Source organism: Triturus cristatus, chromosome 1_2, assembly GCF_964204655.1.
Source record: "Triturus cristatus chromosome 1_2, aTriCri1.1, whole genome shotgun sequence".
Taxonomy (NCBI): domain Eukaryota; kingdom Metazoa; phylum Chordata; class Amphibia; order Caudata; family Salamandridae; genus Triturus; species Triturus cristatus.
The window spans coordinates 116,871,815-116,889,280 of NC_140580.1; the positions used below are offsets into that span (position 1 = coordinate 116,871,815).

Consider the following 17,466-nt stretch of genomic DNA (forward strand, 5'->3'; position numbering starts at 1 on the left):
AGCTGTTACATAACTCAAGGAAACACGCCCTTATGTAAACAGGAGAGCTGTTACATAACTCAAGGAAAACACGCCCTATAAAGGGAGGAACCGGGAGGTACAAGGCTGTCGGATATTGTGTTCACACCGACGTACCTGCTTCGTGAAGAGCAGTGTTCCGGAGTGGTGCTCTAGTAAGGCAAGAACGGAGGTAGGTCGAGTCGTTACTCCCTGGGCCGTGTCTTGCCCCATCGTCACCTGTGAAGGACCCGGAAGCTCTACCGGTCAACCATTGAGCTTCGCTTTTTGACTCGGCTGAGTCCAAGCGCAGTGGCGCTTTTGCTGGTTGGAGTCGTAACTCCCAGCCCGACCAGAGACACAGGGACTGCCAGCCGTAACGCACACCAGGAGGTGTTTGCCGCGTTACAGACTCGGAAGTCCACAGGATCGATCGAGCGGCTGCTCTCGGTTCAGTCTTCTTGCTTGTGATTGGGGTATCGGTGACGCATCACCAGGAGGTGACTCCGCGTCCCGGTGCAGTCTGAGGAAGAGGTTGAGCGGCTGCTCCCTTCAGGTAGAGACCCCGGCTGGGTGTTTCCCTGACTCCTCGATTCTCCCCAACACTCTTCGTGCCCCTCACAGCCTACCGATTGGCATTGTCGGCCATTTCATTTCTGCCCTCTGTTGGCATACGCCGGGACCGGCGTATATGCAGAGGACGGTTAGGACCATCCGTGCTGTGGGCTGGTAACGTACTTAGCCTGGAGGATTCCAGTGACTATAACTTTTGTTTATTCTTTGTATTATATTTGCCTTCATTAAAACAACTAACCCTTCACTAGTAGTTGCGTCCTCATTGTCGTGTCTGTTAAACGATCCTGAGACGTTCAGGGCGTTACACATTCCCTGTGAGTGTTTGCTTTTTCCAGGATGTTGTTCTGTTTTGTTAGGCAGCATATTGCTCTTGTCTAGTGCGTAATTAGAATTGAGTCACATCCAGGTGTTTATAGCGGGTCAGTTTCTCTAAGTGGGGCAGTATGGTGTTCAGTGGGGGAGAGGATGTGGCGCTATGGTCAGAGCTGTTGAAGTGGAACTGGTGAACCAGGTTCAGCCTTAATGACCAGGCTCCCAGACCACTCTCCTAAGGGAACAAATTCCTGTGATACACCTTAGAAGGCGCCACAAGATCTTAAAAGCCCTGGTGTCTTAGCACCAGCAGGTGGAACTTAGCGGTGGCAAGTGTGGATTAACCTTGAAGGCCTGTCCACCACTATCCATGATGTTCACCTCCAGTCTGGGGGACAGACCTATGAAGCAGCACACCATAGAGTGGAGTGTCACTGAGGTCACAGGACCCTTGAGCATGGTGGCTCTAGGGCAGTGCGACCGAACCGAGCGCTAACTTCAGGTGGGGGCGTCGTGTTTGTAAGTATAATATGGTTTTAAAAGCACTTCCTGCCTCTTTCCTGGCCTCCAACATTTTTGGGCAACAATAAAAATGTCTTGATAACTCCAGTGATTAATGTTCTTAGTAGAGAGAGATGGTGTTTTGTCTAGTGGAAGGTTTGACTCATGAAAAGGAATGGCAGAGGTGTAATGTGCATGCTGCTAAGAACATGTACCATGCAGATCACAAAGTGCACATAATGTGAATAGGTCAGTGGGTTACTGCTTTTGTCAGAGAGACCCTATTGTTACTTGCAGTTAATAAGTTAAAATCCTAACATAGAACAGTGAGCTATTAACTGTCATGTAAGAGCTGCATGCAAACTCCAAGGTATAAATTAGAGCGTTATGTTTTTTTCCCCAGTCTTCGATTATCCTAATGTTGCAAAAAAGGGTTCATTTGGGTAGAATTCAATTCTGAATATTAAAGAGAACCCCCAACCATGGTATTATGTTTTTAATTCTGAGTTTGTGTTTCTGCAGACCAATCACTATTAAACTATGCTGCCTACTAGTATGGTTGTCATGTGACTCCTACACCTTGTAGTCCTTTGTCTTATGTAACATTTCCTATACAGTGATTTACACACGTATGAATGATTGTCTCTGTGTAATATGTGTGATGTAAAGTGCCCTGACACCCTACACTGGTATTAGTGGTGCTGTAAATGTTCTGATACTTTATTATTTTGAAATTTTTACACATGCTAACAGTCTCTGCAAAGATTTTTCCTTATTAGTACTAGTGGAACATTCAACTGCAGCAACGAGAAAGGTGACTAGTCAACCTTTGCAAAGGACCCTCCACTTCACAGCAGCACAAGTCACATGTTTTAGTAACTTTTGATGTGTTTGAGCTACAAACAATTTATTAGTTAAAATCGTCAGATTATGCAGCAGATTATGTATTATGTGGCAAATATGGCAAAGCCATGGTTATGTGGAAAACATTTGCAAACTAGGATATTTTGCCATTCATGTTTGAACTGCTCTTGTGCAAAAAGGAAGGAGAAGTGCTGATGGCAGGAACTCCATGGCTGGGAGACAAATGGCTTGCGATTCCACTTTTAAGGATATTTGGGACATTCTGTGATTGGAAACGTATCCCAATTTGTGAATGTATTTTAATGTCAATAACACATATTTAACCTTAAATAAACATGTGTATCTATTGGTTAAATTAAATAATGTAATAAGCTGTAACTGGTTAGTGAAATGGGAAACGAATACTAAAAATTGGGATATTTTGCTCTTTCTGCCACACCTCTCACTCCACCCACTGACCCAATCCATTGGTTATTCCCGCCCTCTGATTCTCCTCCTACAGTTCTCCTACTTCTTTTCCCCCACTTCGACCACTGCCTGGCACTAACATGCATTAGAGACAACTGTGGGCTTTTACCACTGGGTCTCTTAGAGAATGACACCTCGGGTCCATAAACGGGGGCTAAACACAGCACATTTCTGGGTTCTCCGCACAACGTGTTTGCTATTTGACGGCAGACTTCTGCAGCTTGTGTTGAGGAAATTAAACGTCCCCTTGTGCTTGTATAAAACATAGCTGCCAAGTGGCATCGGCACTATGTCGTGTCAATTCGTAGCTTTTATCCAACAACACTTTGCATGCTGGAATGTTTAACCCCTTATTTAGATGGTCACAGCACAATTCCCAGAATGCAAGACACTGTTGCCTTAGAATCCAGGCCTGGCTGGCGGTGTCACACGTGACGATAGAGCGATTTGGAGGCAATGGTGAATCTGTAATTTAGCAGGCGTGTCTATACTCTTAGTAAATTGTAAATACCGCCAGTTTTGACACACTGAGGTCTGAGGCCTCTGTTTGTAATGAAGTAAGGCTCAGTCTGGTGGTTCAGGTCAGTCCTTGTGAGGGAAGCTGCTGGACTTGTTTTTACCATGCACTTTGAAAGTATTTTCACCTTGATGCAAGAAGAAAGTTGGACTGTTTTACAAAACATGCTTGATTTTTGTCTATTGCTGGACTGGTGATTGCTTTATTTTGCACTTTAAAAGTATTTGCACTTTTTCTTTTGCTTTACCAACTGCAGTTTGTATAGATTGTCATTAGGTACTTGCTGATATGGTTTATTTTTATTCTACATGCAGTGATATTTATGGTGTTGCTTGCACTTGTCTGTAATACGTGTACCTTAAATCTTGTATTTAGCATTGTTTACACTACAGGAATGATAAATTAAAACAGACAAACATCTGCATCAATGTTCTGAAGCATCCAAACAATTTTCTTCCTCAGCCTTGTTTGCCTGCCTGTTTTGCAGTGCTTACTAATAAAGACATTATGATTGAAATTGCTTCCTCAGTTCATGTTATTATCATGCACAACCCTTGACAGTTGCTAGTGTGTGGCATGCAGATAATTCACCAGTCTATATCTCTTGACTTTCGCAGGATACTGAGTTATAGCTTGTGTACTTCTCATGTATATTGTCAGTTGAGTTTTTAAGGAATTGCAGGTTTGGGTTGGTGTTTCAAAGTTTCTAGGTATTGTCAATTCTATTTCAGACCCTTCATAGTTGTTCTTTGTTCTTCAGCCATAGGCAGTTCCTGACTGAGACAATAGGACCGCTCCTTGGCATTGTTCTGATTGCTGCCTCAGTTAAATAATCTCCTTTTGACAGTATTGTTACAAATGGCATAGCTTATATGTTAAGAGTGTTTCCCACGTTCTCATTAGAACTTAGAGAAAGACAATATAGAGGCATTTAATTTAAATGTTGGAGGTTTCAAATCAAAATATGCTAGATTTCTAGGTGGTAGGGCAAAGTGGTAGATGGTGGGCCGTGCCGCTGGGGGAAGGGGGGCCCCCTCAAGTTTTGTTACGCCACTGGCTGGCCTGCACAGAGAAGAGATACTTACAGGTAGCTGGAGAGCTCACGAGCCACACGTTGGAGAAGCATGAACTAGATGAATATTATTTCAGTAAACCTTTGACCTCCTTCCCAAATTGTGAGCATCTATTTTAGCGCGTATAATTAATTGGATTACTTACAACCAATCTGTGGATGTTGTGGCAGTGACAGAGCCTTCGTTTTTTTAAAAATAAATTATGTTTTTGCCAATAATTAAAAGGCCTACAGTACATCAAGAAATCGGATTGCACTACACTGTGTGAGGTTAAGTCACATTTTTGCTTTGTAAAAAAAAAGCTTGCTCATAAATCCATTGGCAAGGTGGGCTTGGTATCTTTTTTGATAGCGCCAAAACTGAAAAACAGCAAAATATTTTTAAATATAAGGTTCTGTGGTATCTTAATGCAGTAGCACCAAAAGGTACTTGTTTTCACCACTGAAGTTCAACATCGGAAATACAATAGATATAACTGCAATTAAAATCTTTGCACCAGTGACCAACAAAATAGCAGTGCATGAGCTGATATGTCTGGGTGACTCCAGCAAATCCAAAGAGAGCTGGCCTACACCTTAATAGTGATATGTTACATGAGTGACCTTATTAAATCTGCTCTGGACCAGTCCTACAGGTCATTCATCAAACAATCATGGGCCTGGTGCAGCCAGTCCTTTTTAACATGGGATGGATAAAATCACCAAATTCTTCCTAGCATCAGGTTTCGATATATTTTTTCTTTTGCGGAAACTTTTCATGTATTTATATTTAATTTTTATTTTGTTACTATGGTGAGACAGGATTCTTGCAGAAGGTATTTCTTATTATTATAGTCTTGCTCTTGTGACTGTAGAGCCTTAGTGTCTCGGGTTATATTAAAGTGGCTAGATCATCCTTACCTTCCCAGATGCCGTCAATGTCCACAATCTGCGAGATTACATTCTTCTTGCAACCTGGCATCTGCACTCCTCCGTTTGGGTAGAAATCAAGATGGCCGATAGCCTGGCTCATCCCTAAGCCTGAAAGACCAACAGCAAAATTGAGCCAGGAGACTTTGGATGGATGAGGCAGACAGTCTTTCAGTTCCAACAACGCATGCATTACTCTATTAAAACTTACCTAGATTAGGAACTAAAGGTCCAGAATCAGTATGGATGACATCAACAAATGCTGCATCAGAGGTATCGAGTCTAACATCAGTCGGGGTGCCTTGGAAATAGGGTTCACATGGGTCCAGCGCTGAAAGATGTATATAACATGCATGAAGACACAGGGCGTATGATTTTGAAAAATAAAAAATGTTGTTCAGTGCAATATTGAGGCACATTTGGTGTCATGGTGGTGATCAAAAAATCATTCAGACCCAATAAATCAATTGATAAAACTGTCAATCTATTCTGCTCTCAGCTAAATGAAGCAAAACCGAACAGAGCAATCAAGAAAAACTTACTCTATTAATGAATCAACAAGTAATAATCCAATCAGCCTAAAGATCACTCAACAAATCAATAAAAAAATGTGGCTTGTCAATCAATAATAAATGAATTAATAAATTAGTTAATCAATGAATTTCTTCTTCAATGGAAACAAATCAACCCAACAGTCCAGCCAAGAAACTCAAGCAATCCATCAATTACTCAACATACCACACATTCATAAAATAAATATATCAACAATATTCTATTAGTATACTATTGAATCACTAAATCAATCAACCAACCAATCAATAAGTCTATTGATCTACTAATCAATCTTTGTGCAATGTAATGAAGAATCCAATAAAACAATAAACCAAGAAACATCCTAATAATCTAATCATCCTGTCAGTTTACAAATTAACCAACCAACATATTAATGTATCTATCTATCTATCTATCTATCTATCTATCTATCTATCTATCTATCTATCTATCTATCTATCTATCTAAAATGTGACCAGCAAAGCTTACACTCAATCAATCCAATCAGCAAACCAATCAATTCATCAATCTATAGCTCAATCAATTAATACGTCAATCAGCAATCCACTGTCTCAATAAATTATCCAACATTCAAAAAATCAAAAAATTCAATCGGTATATCAATCAATGTCAAAAGCAACCAGTTGGTCAGCCAATCAACCAATTCAAACAATACATCAAGATATCATGTATATTTTCTGCAATGCAAACATCTCCTTTTTGGTCATTATGGGACATATGTATCATTAATGGAAAAACTAATTAGCTAATTGTGATTCTCTGTAAATCTCAATTAGGTATAGATATTTTTAGTGTTTGAAACTCATTTAGCGATTCTTAGTGGGTTGCAAATCAACCTACCTTATGAATATTGATGAGGTAGGTTGCAATTTGCGACAAATTAAGAATCGCTAAAATCATGGGGATGGTGGACTGCTGGGGTCCATGACTGCTTTTAAATAAAGCAATCATTTTTTTTAATGCAACCCGTTTTCCTTAAAGGAAAACAGGTTGTGTTTAAAAAAGAAAAATGAAAAGTTTGCTTTTCATTTTTTAAGAGCAGGTAGTAGTCCGTGAGACCACTGCCTGCTCAGAAAAAATGTTTCGCTACCATTCCCTAAGAGGAAGGGGTGTCTTGTGGACTAGTACCCATTTGCGAATGGGTGACCACCTACTTAATGAAGGTGATAAAATGTGAATGTTTTGCAACTGCATTTCGGTCGCAAAACATTCTTACATACCCCTGTGATTTGGTATTAGGAAGGGACACATATAAGGAAGGTACGCCCTAAACACGCCCTTCCTAATACCAAATTGGTATGGATTTGCAATTCCAAATTGTGATTCAGCAACATGTTACAGAATCGCAAATTGGAATTCATACATTTGCTAATGTTGAGATTCCGATGGCCCTCTCCAGACGGCCATTGTTGGTCCATTTAAGGGACAAGATGATTCTTTGACTTTTTTGGCTCTGTACTGTAGAAAAACTCAAAGTTTCCAATTTTCATTTATATTCAGTTCATTCTGAATTTAGCATACAAAAGAAAACAAGCATTTGCAATGCAATAGGTCTCGCATTTGCAAGAGTTTAAGCTATTGGCATTATAAATGACAATGCCTTTTATTGATCTGTTTTGCTAATTAACACATAAATAAAAGGCATTATCATTATCATTTACAATGTCAATAGCTCAAACTTTTGTAAATGCAAGACATATTCAAAGAAGCGGCCACCATTGTCCAGGGCTGCTCCGAAAGTGAAAGCGCATATGCTGCAGGAAAGCATGTTTGGGCCTACAGTAGGAGAAACTCATTAAAGAAAATAGCGCTTACAGACTAAAAAAGACGAACTGTGTAACAACCAAAGTAAAAGGGCCAGTCCTCATGGGAGGTTACAAATTAAGATAAGGCGGTACTAAGGAGGGACTAACAAGCCTATTAACAAATCAGAAGCCAGCATTTACTTAGGTCAATGACACAAGCCAATGACAAATATTGGGGGAGCTTCATGAAATGAAATGAAATGAAATGAAGGGATGGATGACTTCCTCCTCCCTTAAGCTTAACAGGGACAAAACTGAGCTGATGCTCCTGGGTCCCACAAATCCCACCTTTTTTCAGCTCCTTGTGGCCCTCTTGTTTAGGTACTCCCCCTATACCCAAGGACAATATTAAGAGCCTTGGGGTCTGGCTTGACAAAACCCTCTCATTTAACACCCAGGCTACTAAACTCTCGGCTACCTGCTTCGGACTTCTTAGGATGTTGAAGAAAGTCCTCCCTCTTCTACCTGTGGAGGCAAAGCAGGTGGCCATTCAAGGCTTGATTCAGTCTCGTCTGGACTTTAATAATGTCCTCTATCTCGGGGCCCCGGAATACACCTTGCGCAAACTACAGATAGTCCAGAATTGTGCGGCTCGCACACTGCTCCAGCTGCCGCGCAGACAGTCAGCCAAACCTGGACTGAGCAGGCTGCATTGGCTTCCAGTGCGACAAAGAATCACCTTCAAGGCCATGTGTATATCTCACCAGGCCTTTTGGGACACAGGACCGATGATTGTCCGGGACCTAGTAAAACAGTACCACCCCAGCAGGGACCTCCGCTCTAGCCAGGCATGTATGGCTACAGTCCCCAGAATAAAAAAGGTAAGAGCTGGCGGCAGGACGTTCGCCTACAATGCCGCCAAGATATGGAATTCACTCCCTTTCTATCTTAGGTCCAATTCCAACCTCTTCTCTTTTCGAAAACAGCTGAAGACTTTTTTGTTTAATGCCCCTCATTAACTTCCGGTTATTCTTTTTCCTTCCTCTGGCAAGCAACTTACTCTGGCCTCTAGCGCTTGGACGCCTCTGGGCAGCAACCGCGCTATATAAATTTACTTTTCATTTCATTTCATACAATCCTCACTTAGTGCATCTGTTGGACTACAGTTAACTAGCAAATCCTGGGACCTACCGAGACTATACAAGTACCACGTAATTTGCATGTCGAGTTAGACAGCATTGTCTTCCCAGGACCCATCTGCGCTAGGTTTTCCAAGCTACCTAACTCAGTAGGGTTTGAAGTATGGAACCATCACACCACGAAAATTGTTTCCAGATATTAGCAGGCAAGGTTTTAAAAGAGCAGCCAAAAGGTCTCATTGCATGTATTTGCAGAGTTCTGAAGCTTCGGAGGTCCACGCGTGAGTATCTTATCCAGTACAAGTTTTGCATTTTGGGATTTAAAGTGAAAGTCCATAGAATCAGTTCTAGAATGGAAATCCAGGGCAGGACTAATTGCTAGCATTGATCCAGGGAATGCGAGTCATGTATTTGCTGCGCTTTACATTCAACACCGCACCTCTTCTTAACTTGAATGAATGTTACCGGTAATTGCTTCAGAATTTCCTTCCTAAACCTGTGAATCGAAAACTACACCGCACATGAGATCATCGGCGGCAGCCATACCAAGGTCAGGCAAATAAACTGGTTTGTGTGAAATGAAAGGAAGGGCTCTTTGTTTCATCATTCGCAAATCGTATGGCGACCTGATCCTATCATGGCCGCCAGTGTGACACTGACTCATTTACATTTACGGAAAATAAGGTTATGGGGTAGAGGGTAAAGGGAACACTTCCTGTTGCACATGTGTTGGAAGTAGTTTTCAATTGCTTTAGTAATAGTGTAACGCGAACTTCACCAGGTCGTCCGCACCCCATCAGTTGCATTACCGTCTCCCAGCACCATGAAACCGGTATGTGAAAGGAGAATTTAACGACAAAAAGAGCGGTGACTGATTCTTGTGATATGATGGGATTGGCGCAGGCGTTGTACTAGAACCGCAGAGAAATGTTCAAGGTTCAGAACTGATATTTGGATGAGAGTCTGGGGAAACAGAGGAAGGATGACTGAATTGCTTAGAGGTGTGAGGAGCAGGTGAGCCGGAAGCGAAGAATGGGAGCTCATAAGTGAGAATTTGCGAAGAGCTCTGGTTGATCGTTGAGAATGAGAGAAGAGAGGAACAGCTGATTGGAAACGGAGGTGGACGGCAAGCTCGAGGAAGGGGAGGGATTTTATTTTTCTAAAAAATTTGACTAGTACGTAAAACATGACGTAGATGCAGCTGTGCTCCCCATGCAGCTTCGTTTTTCTGAGACCAATGAGCAGCACTTAGCGGTAATTCTGATGACTGTATTATTATGATATGCTTTACGAGCATCCTGCTGTAAAGTGAAAGCAAATGTAAAGTGAAAGCTAATTTGTTCGCGCGCTTTGTGGGGGAGCGCATTCCAGGCGGGGGAGCAGACCCTTTGAAGTACGATGCCAAACGGATTGCATGGCGGCACGATGCACGTGATTGTGCTCGTGCTCGCCATGCAATCCGCTTTTGGGAGCACTTTTGGGAGCCCCTTTACTAGAGTCTCGCCTAGCTATTGCTATCGCAATAGCTAGGCGAGACCTAAAAATGATGTTATATTTCAAAATGAAAGAATATATCGATATGAAACAAGGCAGAACATACAAAAAGTTCCCAGGGTATACACACATAATGGTCAGGTGCATATATAATGAGGTGGAAAAGCGTATGACACAAATAGAAAAGTTAAAAAACATAGGAGCCAAAGAAATAACAGATGATCTTATATAGTTTTCCTAATGGTAAAAAAATGTAACAATAACCAAGGTAGTTTATCCCTCCCAGTGTTGCTGACCAGTGGGAGGCTTGGAGAACACTGGACAGAAACAGAGGAAACAGCTTTTCAATACATAACATCTTTCAGTGCTTGGATCACACTCCGACCGCAATCGAAACAGTTCCTAGAGTAACTTACTTGAAAAAGGTCAGCTTGGTGCAGTCTATTAAGGGTATCACTTCAGGTCTATTGAAGGTGCTGTCAATGGCTGGATATAGGGGCCAATCCTTCACCTTTTTCTTTGAGGGTCTGAGGAACGGGTGACCGCCTTCCAGACACCACACTGTCTGTCCCGTTGTAGCATGGTCTACTGAGAGGATGCCCTCCGGAAAGTAGGGCAAGGAAGAAAAACTCAAAGGCAAAAACAACTCCAAAGTGATGGATTCCTTTTGGGTCCCTATTGTAGGACAGTTCCTGGAAGGGGAACGTTTTGGATCTGGATAAGACTCGGACCTGATCTGGTGCTACAACCGGCAGAACTGGAGAAGAGCTGAAGCTGAGAGGAATGAAGCAGAGCTGTCGATAGGCCTAGCAGCACTGGAGCAGAGTAGCTGGACTGGAGGAGAGCAGGTTCGAGAAATCCAACATCCTCATCAAGCCTGAGGAGTTACCGCGCACTGGTCAGAGGCTTTTATATACAGGTAGAACAGGAACCACCTGATCTGAGAATAGGACACACTGGGATGGTGTTAATGTTTGGACTGTGGGTGTAGAGTGTGTCCATGGTGGCCATATTGGAATGGATTCTCGATAGAGACTTGGACTGTAGCTTCCTTCTTCCAGCTGCATCTGTTGCTGAGTTAGGACCATAGCAGATCAATACTAGCAGTGCAGCAAAGTAGGACAGAACATTATTTTCTTTGATATGTAGGGAAAATTAACTGATAAAAACTTTACTCAATGGGGACCAGCACATTGCACTAGCTGACTAGCTGTCCTTATTTCAGTGTATTACAAATAAGCTACGCTTGGATCTTGTACATTGGTTCCATTATATTGGGCCTTTATAGAAAGGCTGGCACAATTGATCTTTAATTTATTTCCCACACACAATAATGTCCCTGAATTTACAGAGGGGAGAAACGTGATCAACAGGCTCACTACACAAATATATTGAATTCACCCCCATAGCAAGAATAATATTGGGCCAAGAATTCATGCCACACTATCCATTTTCTCTCACTCAGGTGTATGTTTTTTGCTCACACTACTGTCATTTTTAATATACTTCTCACCTCCCAGTGCAGTCGCTGAGAACTGAGTACTCTTAATCATTTGATGTTCATCCTGCACATTATGTAAAATGCTGGACTAGTAAGTATGCCTTTTTTGTTTGATGCTAGGGTCTACTTTTGTTACATGCAAATTAATTTACAGAATTTATCGTCTGTTAAAAAAGGGTTAATTATATAAATGAGCGATTAACATGTTTTATTGGAGGTTCCACTAACCTTAAAATCCTGTTTTAAAAAGTTCTCTATGTGAATAGAATATGCCTGGGAACTACAGATCCCTAGGTTATATCTATTATTAGATGGTTTGCTTCAGCTAGGCTTTTCTTTACAGCATCTCACAGAACCGTTGTTCTCATATCCTGGGCTTGGCAGGCACTTCCTGTTTCCAGTGCTGCAGAAGAGAAGGTCCATGGGAAGGAATTGCTTTTAGCAATATTTGTCTCTAAATGGCTCAGATCTGTTTAGGTGTAAGTTGGGACTGGAATGTCCTGCATGGTGCATAGTCATGTCCCCCTGCCCTAATTACCTAACTGCAAGTATTTGGTATCCTGGTTTTTTACTTTAGTCTCAGCCTCACAGCAATATATCATGTGTGCGATGGCCTAGGCCTGGCCCCAACATGAGTAAAGTCCTGGTCCTGTTCTAGAGTAGTGCTCCAAGCAGGCCCTGGTTTTTCTGAGAGTGGACTACCATCCTGCCAAGGTTTTAGCATATTAAGCAGTTGTGGCATAGTAGCGTGGCTAGTGAATCAGTAGCATATGGCAGGGTTCAAACTGAGGTGGCATGGTTTGTCAAATAACAATGGACTGGGATGGGGCCTGAGAAATTTTTGGTGGCTGAGATGAATTCAAGCATTCCATCCATCACGTTTTTCTATACCTTAGTGTGTCACCCTAAGTGGGATGGGTATGCCCAGACGTGGGACACATACACTCTCTGTCCCTAGAAATAAGCTATACCCGACTGATGAGACATAATTAGGGTAAAACCAGTCCTTTTGTTCCGGTACAGGGAGGACCTGGTCTGGCGGTTTGGGCTGGATTGTTCCCAGTGGAACAGGGTTACGACTGATTAACATATGGCTGGGTCCAAACTGAGGTGGTGTGGTGTGCAAAATAACAATTGACTTGGATGCTGCCTGTGTAATTACCAGTGGCTGAGATTAATTCAAGCATTCCAATCATCATATTTTTAGTATACTTTAGTGGTACCTACCCAAGACAGAACTCAAATCCAGGAGAAGGTGAGAGAACAGAGGCAGAAGGGGGGACTGGCTCCTGAATGCAGTTGCTAGACACCAGTGAAGTATTCCTATCTGTTGCCTGTAGTGTGTAGCCTGAGTATTAAAGTACTTTCTTTTAACAAAGAAAGCACTGGATTGCTTTTTGAGCTTGAATCACCCCCACATTACATCCCTGAGATGACTGGTCACCATCACAGCAATGAACATCAAATGTTGAAGGAGTTGCACCTGGCTCATTTTGAACAGTCATAATAGGGCAGACCCTGGGACATCAGAAAAAATAACCACAGCACCCACGACTGATACCCTATAGCCCCAGCTTGCCCCTTGCCCACCCAAAAAAGGGTTCTGACAATGAGCCTTTTTTTGCCCAGCTCTCTGCTTCAAGGGAAATAGTGGAATCCACCTTGGGCTATCAGCTAGCTCTGCCTTTCCTCTAGGTGGCGAGGTGGTAGATTCAGGTCATGGATATGGAGAACCATAATCCAAGGTAAGAAATGCAATTCACTCTTTCTTGATTATTAACATCCAGGTAACATGGTTTGGTATTATCTCTTTTTGTGAATGCTCTGGATGCTGTGGGGTTTAATTGTCTATCTAGATCTGACTTCCCTTGCAGTATTGGCCTACATGGTAGGAGGTTTCTGTAATAAATGCACAGTGTGAGCTGTCTGCCTCCAGCAGTGAAGCTACCTCTTCCTGTCCGATTTTGGTGACATCGTCTGAGAAAATTGAGACTTTTGTGTACGTTCTTAACATACACAATGGCAATTAGGGGTGCTAGAAGATCGGCCTGTTTAGAACAATTTAGATAGCTATTTCTGGGCTCCACAGATGATTGCCACGGTGGAATTCGAATTTAAGTATTGAATGAGTATATAATACGAGCTGAGCCCTCTTTTCACAATTATGGAATCACTTTTAAAACAAGTGATTCATTTTTCATTTGTTTTGTTTGGACACACATAACATGCCCATGGTATGACACAAACTAGGACCATGTGTATGACACACACTAGGACCACGTGTATGACACTGATAGGAGGGCATCTCACAAATGTAAAACCATATCTGCTCAATAATGACTACAGGCACAGGGTATAACAATATTCATACTTGTGATACTGCCCTTCAACACGTGCTCCGAATGGGCCTTGGGGGGGGGCAGAGGACCGAAGGGAGGTTTGCCCTTCGGGGAATGTGGGCAATTGGTCATCCCAGGCGACATTTGGGCTTGTTGGGCTTGTTTTGGGCTATGCTCAATCGGGCGGGTTATTATATACTTACTGGCAATTTTATGATCACATGCACCATTTTGGTGACACAGTGACTGTTCAACAGGCAGTGAATTTTGTGGGGTGGGTACTTATTGAAAGATGGCAGGCATGGACGAAAGAATGCAGGAGGCCATGCGTCTTCTATCTGAGGCAGGGTGCATGGACCTGCTCACACTGGAGTGGCAGCAATCCTCGCCTGCTTGCTCCCGCGTCGGGCCATGGAATGCCTCATGTATCACTGGTGAGGTCCAGGGGCTGCTCAGTAGCTAGGAGAGCGGCCCTGAGGGAAATGCGAGGCATGCACATTGGGAAAGGCCCAGCACGCTGGCCGGCACTGTACTTTATGATGGGAAAAGAGGGACGGTCTTCAGCGCGGCCAGCCGGTTCAGTGGGGGCACCTGTTATAAGCCCTAGAGAGAGTGCTCTGGCGGTTGGGGAGGGAACGAAGGGATAACATGAGGTTGAGGCGGAGGGATGGGGAAGGGGTGGGGGCAGAGGAAAATAGGGGGCCTGAGAAGAGGAATGGCACCAATAAGCTCTCTGCCACAGGGCAGAAGAGAGAGAGTAGAGACGCTGGCATGGGCAGGCAAGAAAAAACAATGGGGAGCTTATGGGTGACAGCAGGGAAGATCAGCCAACGGGGGCGTTAGAGGAGGACGTGGAAAGCGAGGAAGGCATGGAAGGGGGTGTCCCCCGGTGTCACTAGCGGCAGGGGGTTGGTTGGAGAGGGCCCCACAAGCAATGAGGGATAGGTGGAAAGAAGACGGGTGGTGGGTCCTACAGCCACCCAAAGACCACCCAGTGCAGCTGGGGGAGGGGTGAAGGGATGAGAAGAACAGAGCGTGGGCTCACGTGGAAGGCCCAGTGTTTAGGCTGATAGCAGCAGCACTAGAGTGGAGTTTGGGAGAGGGGGAAGGAGAGGGGGGTTTGCGGACTGGGAAAGGATAATTAGTGGTGTGAGGCCCCCGGCAGGAGGAGGGAGGGGCGGGACGGTGGTGCAGTTCGCGGCAGGGGTGTCTGGGCAGAGGGAGGTGGGAGCAGGGTGCATTACAAAGGGGAGGTTGTGTTTGGGTGCTGGAGCAGAACGAAGGGGGGCAGATAGGGAAACTAACAACGGTACGCTGGACCTACCTTTTCTTTTTCAGGGTCAGACTCGCAGGGGACATGTGGACTCGGGTATGTCATATGCTGCTGATACACCCGAGGGGAAGAGAGGGCAAGGTCCTGGGTGGCCAGTCAGAGGTCAGCATGGGATGGCTACAACACTGCCACAGTAAGGTCCGCGGTGGCCTTAGTAGTGCATCAACCAAGATAGCTCATTGGGCCCTTGGGGCAGATGGAGACCAGGCGCGTAGTGAATGGGGCGGAGTTAGGAGCAGTTTTTTCGCCACAGGGATGGGGCATGGGTGTCGGCACACCAGTTGCTGTAGGTATTGCGGAGAGCATTGGGCAACTTGGGAGATCAGTAGTAAAGTTAGGACTCCTAAATGCCTTCTGTGAATAACTAACTTTAACACTCCTAAACTGAGAAAAATCCTAACTTTAAGACTTTCGGTATTCACAGACGGCATTTAGGAGTCCTAAAGTTAGGAGTCCTAACTTTACTACTCCTAAACTGAGAAAAATCCTAACTTTAAGACTTTCGGGATTCACAGAAGGCATTTAGGAGTCCTAAAGTTAGGACTCCTAATTTCTGTGAATACCGAAATGAGTAAGTGCCTTCTGTGAATACCAAAATGAGTAAGTGCCTTCTGTGAATACCAAAATGGTAGTAAGTTTAGGATTTTGTCTAAAGTTAGTTCTGTGAATCGGGCCCTCTGTGTCTGTTTTGAGCCATAGGCCATTTTGCGGAGATATGGAGCAGCTAGAGCAATGCATCTAGAAAACTGCACACAGCTCAAATTTAATATGATTTCAAAGTTCACAGGCCACTCCATTAGAGTTTACATATCTATTGACATTGAGGAATGGTCTAGTTTGGATTATTGGCTTGTTGAAGAGTGTGATACCATGCAAAAGAAACAACTGATGGACGGAATGCTGGCCAATGCAAACATTCACCCCCAGTCACAAGGATCTGGGTTTAATCCATCATTATTTTGCTCACCATACCACACCAGTTTGGACCCAGCCTTATGCACATCCGTCTTGACCCTGTTCCTTGTGGGAACAGTCCAGCCCGAACTGCCAAGGCCGGAAACAAGCATCCTGGGACCGGTTTCAGGGCATCACCCTTCATCAGCCAGGCTAGCTTGAATCCAGTGGTGTAGTGAGCACTTCAAAATTTTAAAAAACATTCATACTATGCATTGGGAGAGGAAAATGTTTAGATATTTAGCCTGCCTGATGTCACAAGAAGTGCCTAAATTAGTTTCTTCTAGTAGCCATTGAATTTAGTAGGCCCCTAGGACTTGAACTTGTACAGGGAAACATCAAAAGAAGATAAGCAATGGGATATTAAAGTAAAGGGCACTGAGGAGTGCAAATGAGAGCAAAGAGTTCTCCTATTTTGCAGTTTATATACAGTAATGCCAATGTGGTGCAGAGCATTTCAGAAGGACGAATGGTATAATCCACTGCAAGGTGAGGCAACATTCTCCATCTACTCTGGACAGCACTATGTTTAAGGTTCGGAGCATTACCTGTCCCGAGGAAGTATTTCTTGGCCAAATACACATGGTTGGTCCTGCAGTTTAAGTCATTGTCATATTTCTTTTTGGAAGAGATTGCAGTGAAGCCCTCTGCACTTACTATTGAAACTGGATTTTTCAGCACAAACAAGTAGCTTCCTTATTTACCCTAAATTTCTCCACCCAAGCAGGAGATTCTTGGTGTGTGAGTACAAGACTGTGGGAGGAGCACCTTCCCACTGGCTGGAATACAACTTCAAAAAGCAATGGTCAATTGCTTTCCTCCAGTTTATACATATTGTGCACTGAATAAATCCAATTCAATGAGGATGAGTCTTCATAATTCTCATAGAGTTTTTATTCTTGTTATTCTTTCCTTATTCACAAGACATGATGAAATGACTGTTCTATAAACATTAATTCATGCTGTGATCATCAACCCAATGCATTTCGGGTCAATACCACGATCCTTCATCAGGGGTCCTATTCAGATTCTAAAAGGCAAAAGAACAAGAGTTTGGACAATACATCATTCCAAAAAATAGTCACATAAATTGTTGATAGGTAAACATTCACTAAATAAACCATAGTGGTGGCAAAAGTCAAGAAATGAAAATAATCAGAAACTAACACCGA

The 17,466-nt window shown here is 43.3% G+C and overlaps 1 protein-coding gene across 6 annotated transcripts in view; it reads right to left on the reverse strand.

The window, feature by feature from the left end:
* LOC146866924 (pancreatic triacylglycerol lipase-like) overlaps positions 1-17,466 on the reverse strand; it is a 303,555-nt gene that overhangs the window by 111,752 nt on the left and 174,337 nt on the right. For all 6 annotated transcript variants that reach the window (XM_085603235.1, XM_085603216.1, XM_085603229.1 and 3 more), the window contains exons 7-8: positions 5,428-5,547; positions 5,208-5,327 (exon numbers count right to left, since the gene is read on the reverse strand). In XM_085603235.1, coding sequence (XP_085459361.1) covers positions 5,208-5,327; positions 5,428-5,547 — 240 coding nt within the window. The remainder of the gene's footprint in view (positions 1-5,207; positions 5,328-5,427; positions 5,548-17,466) is intronic.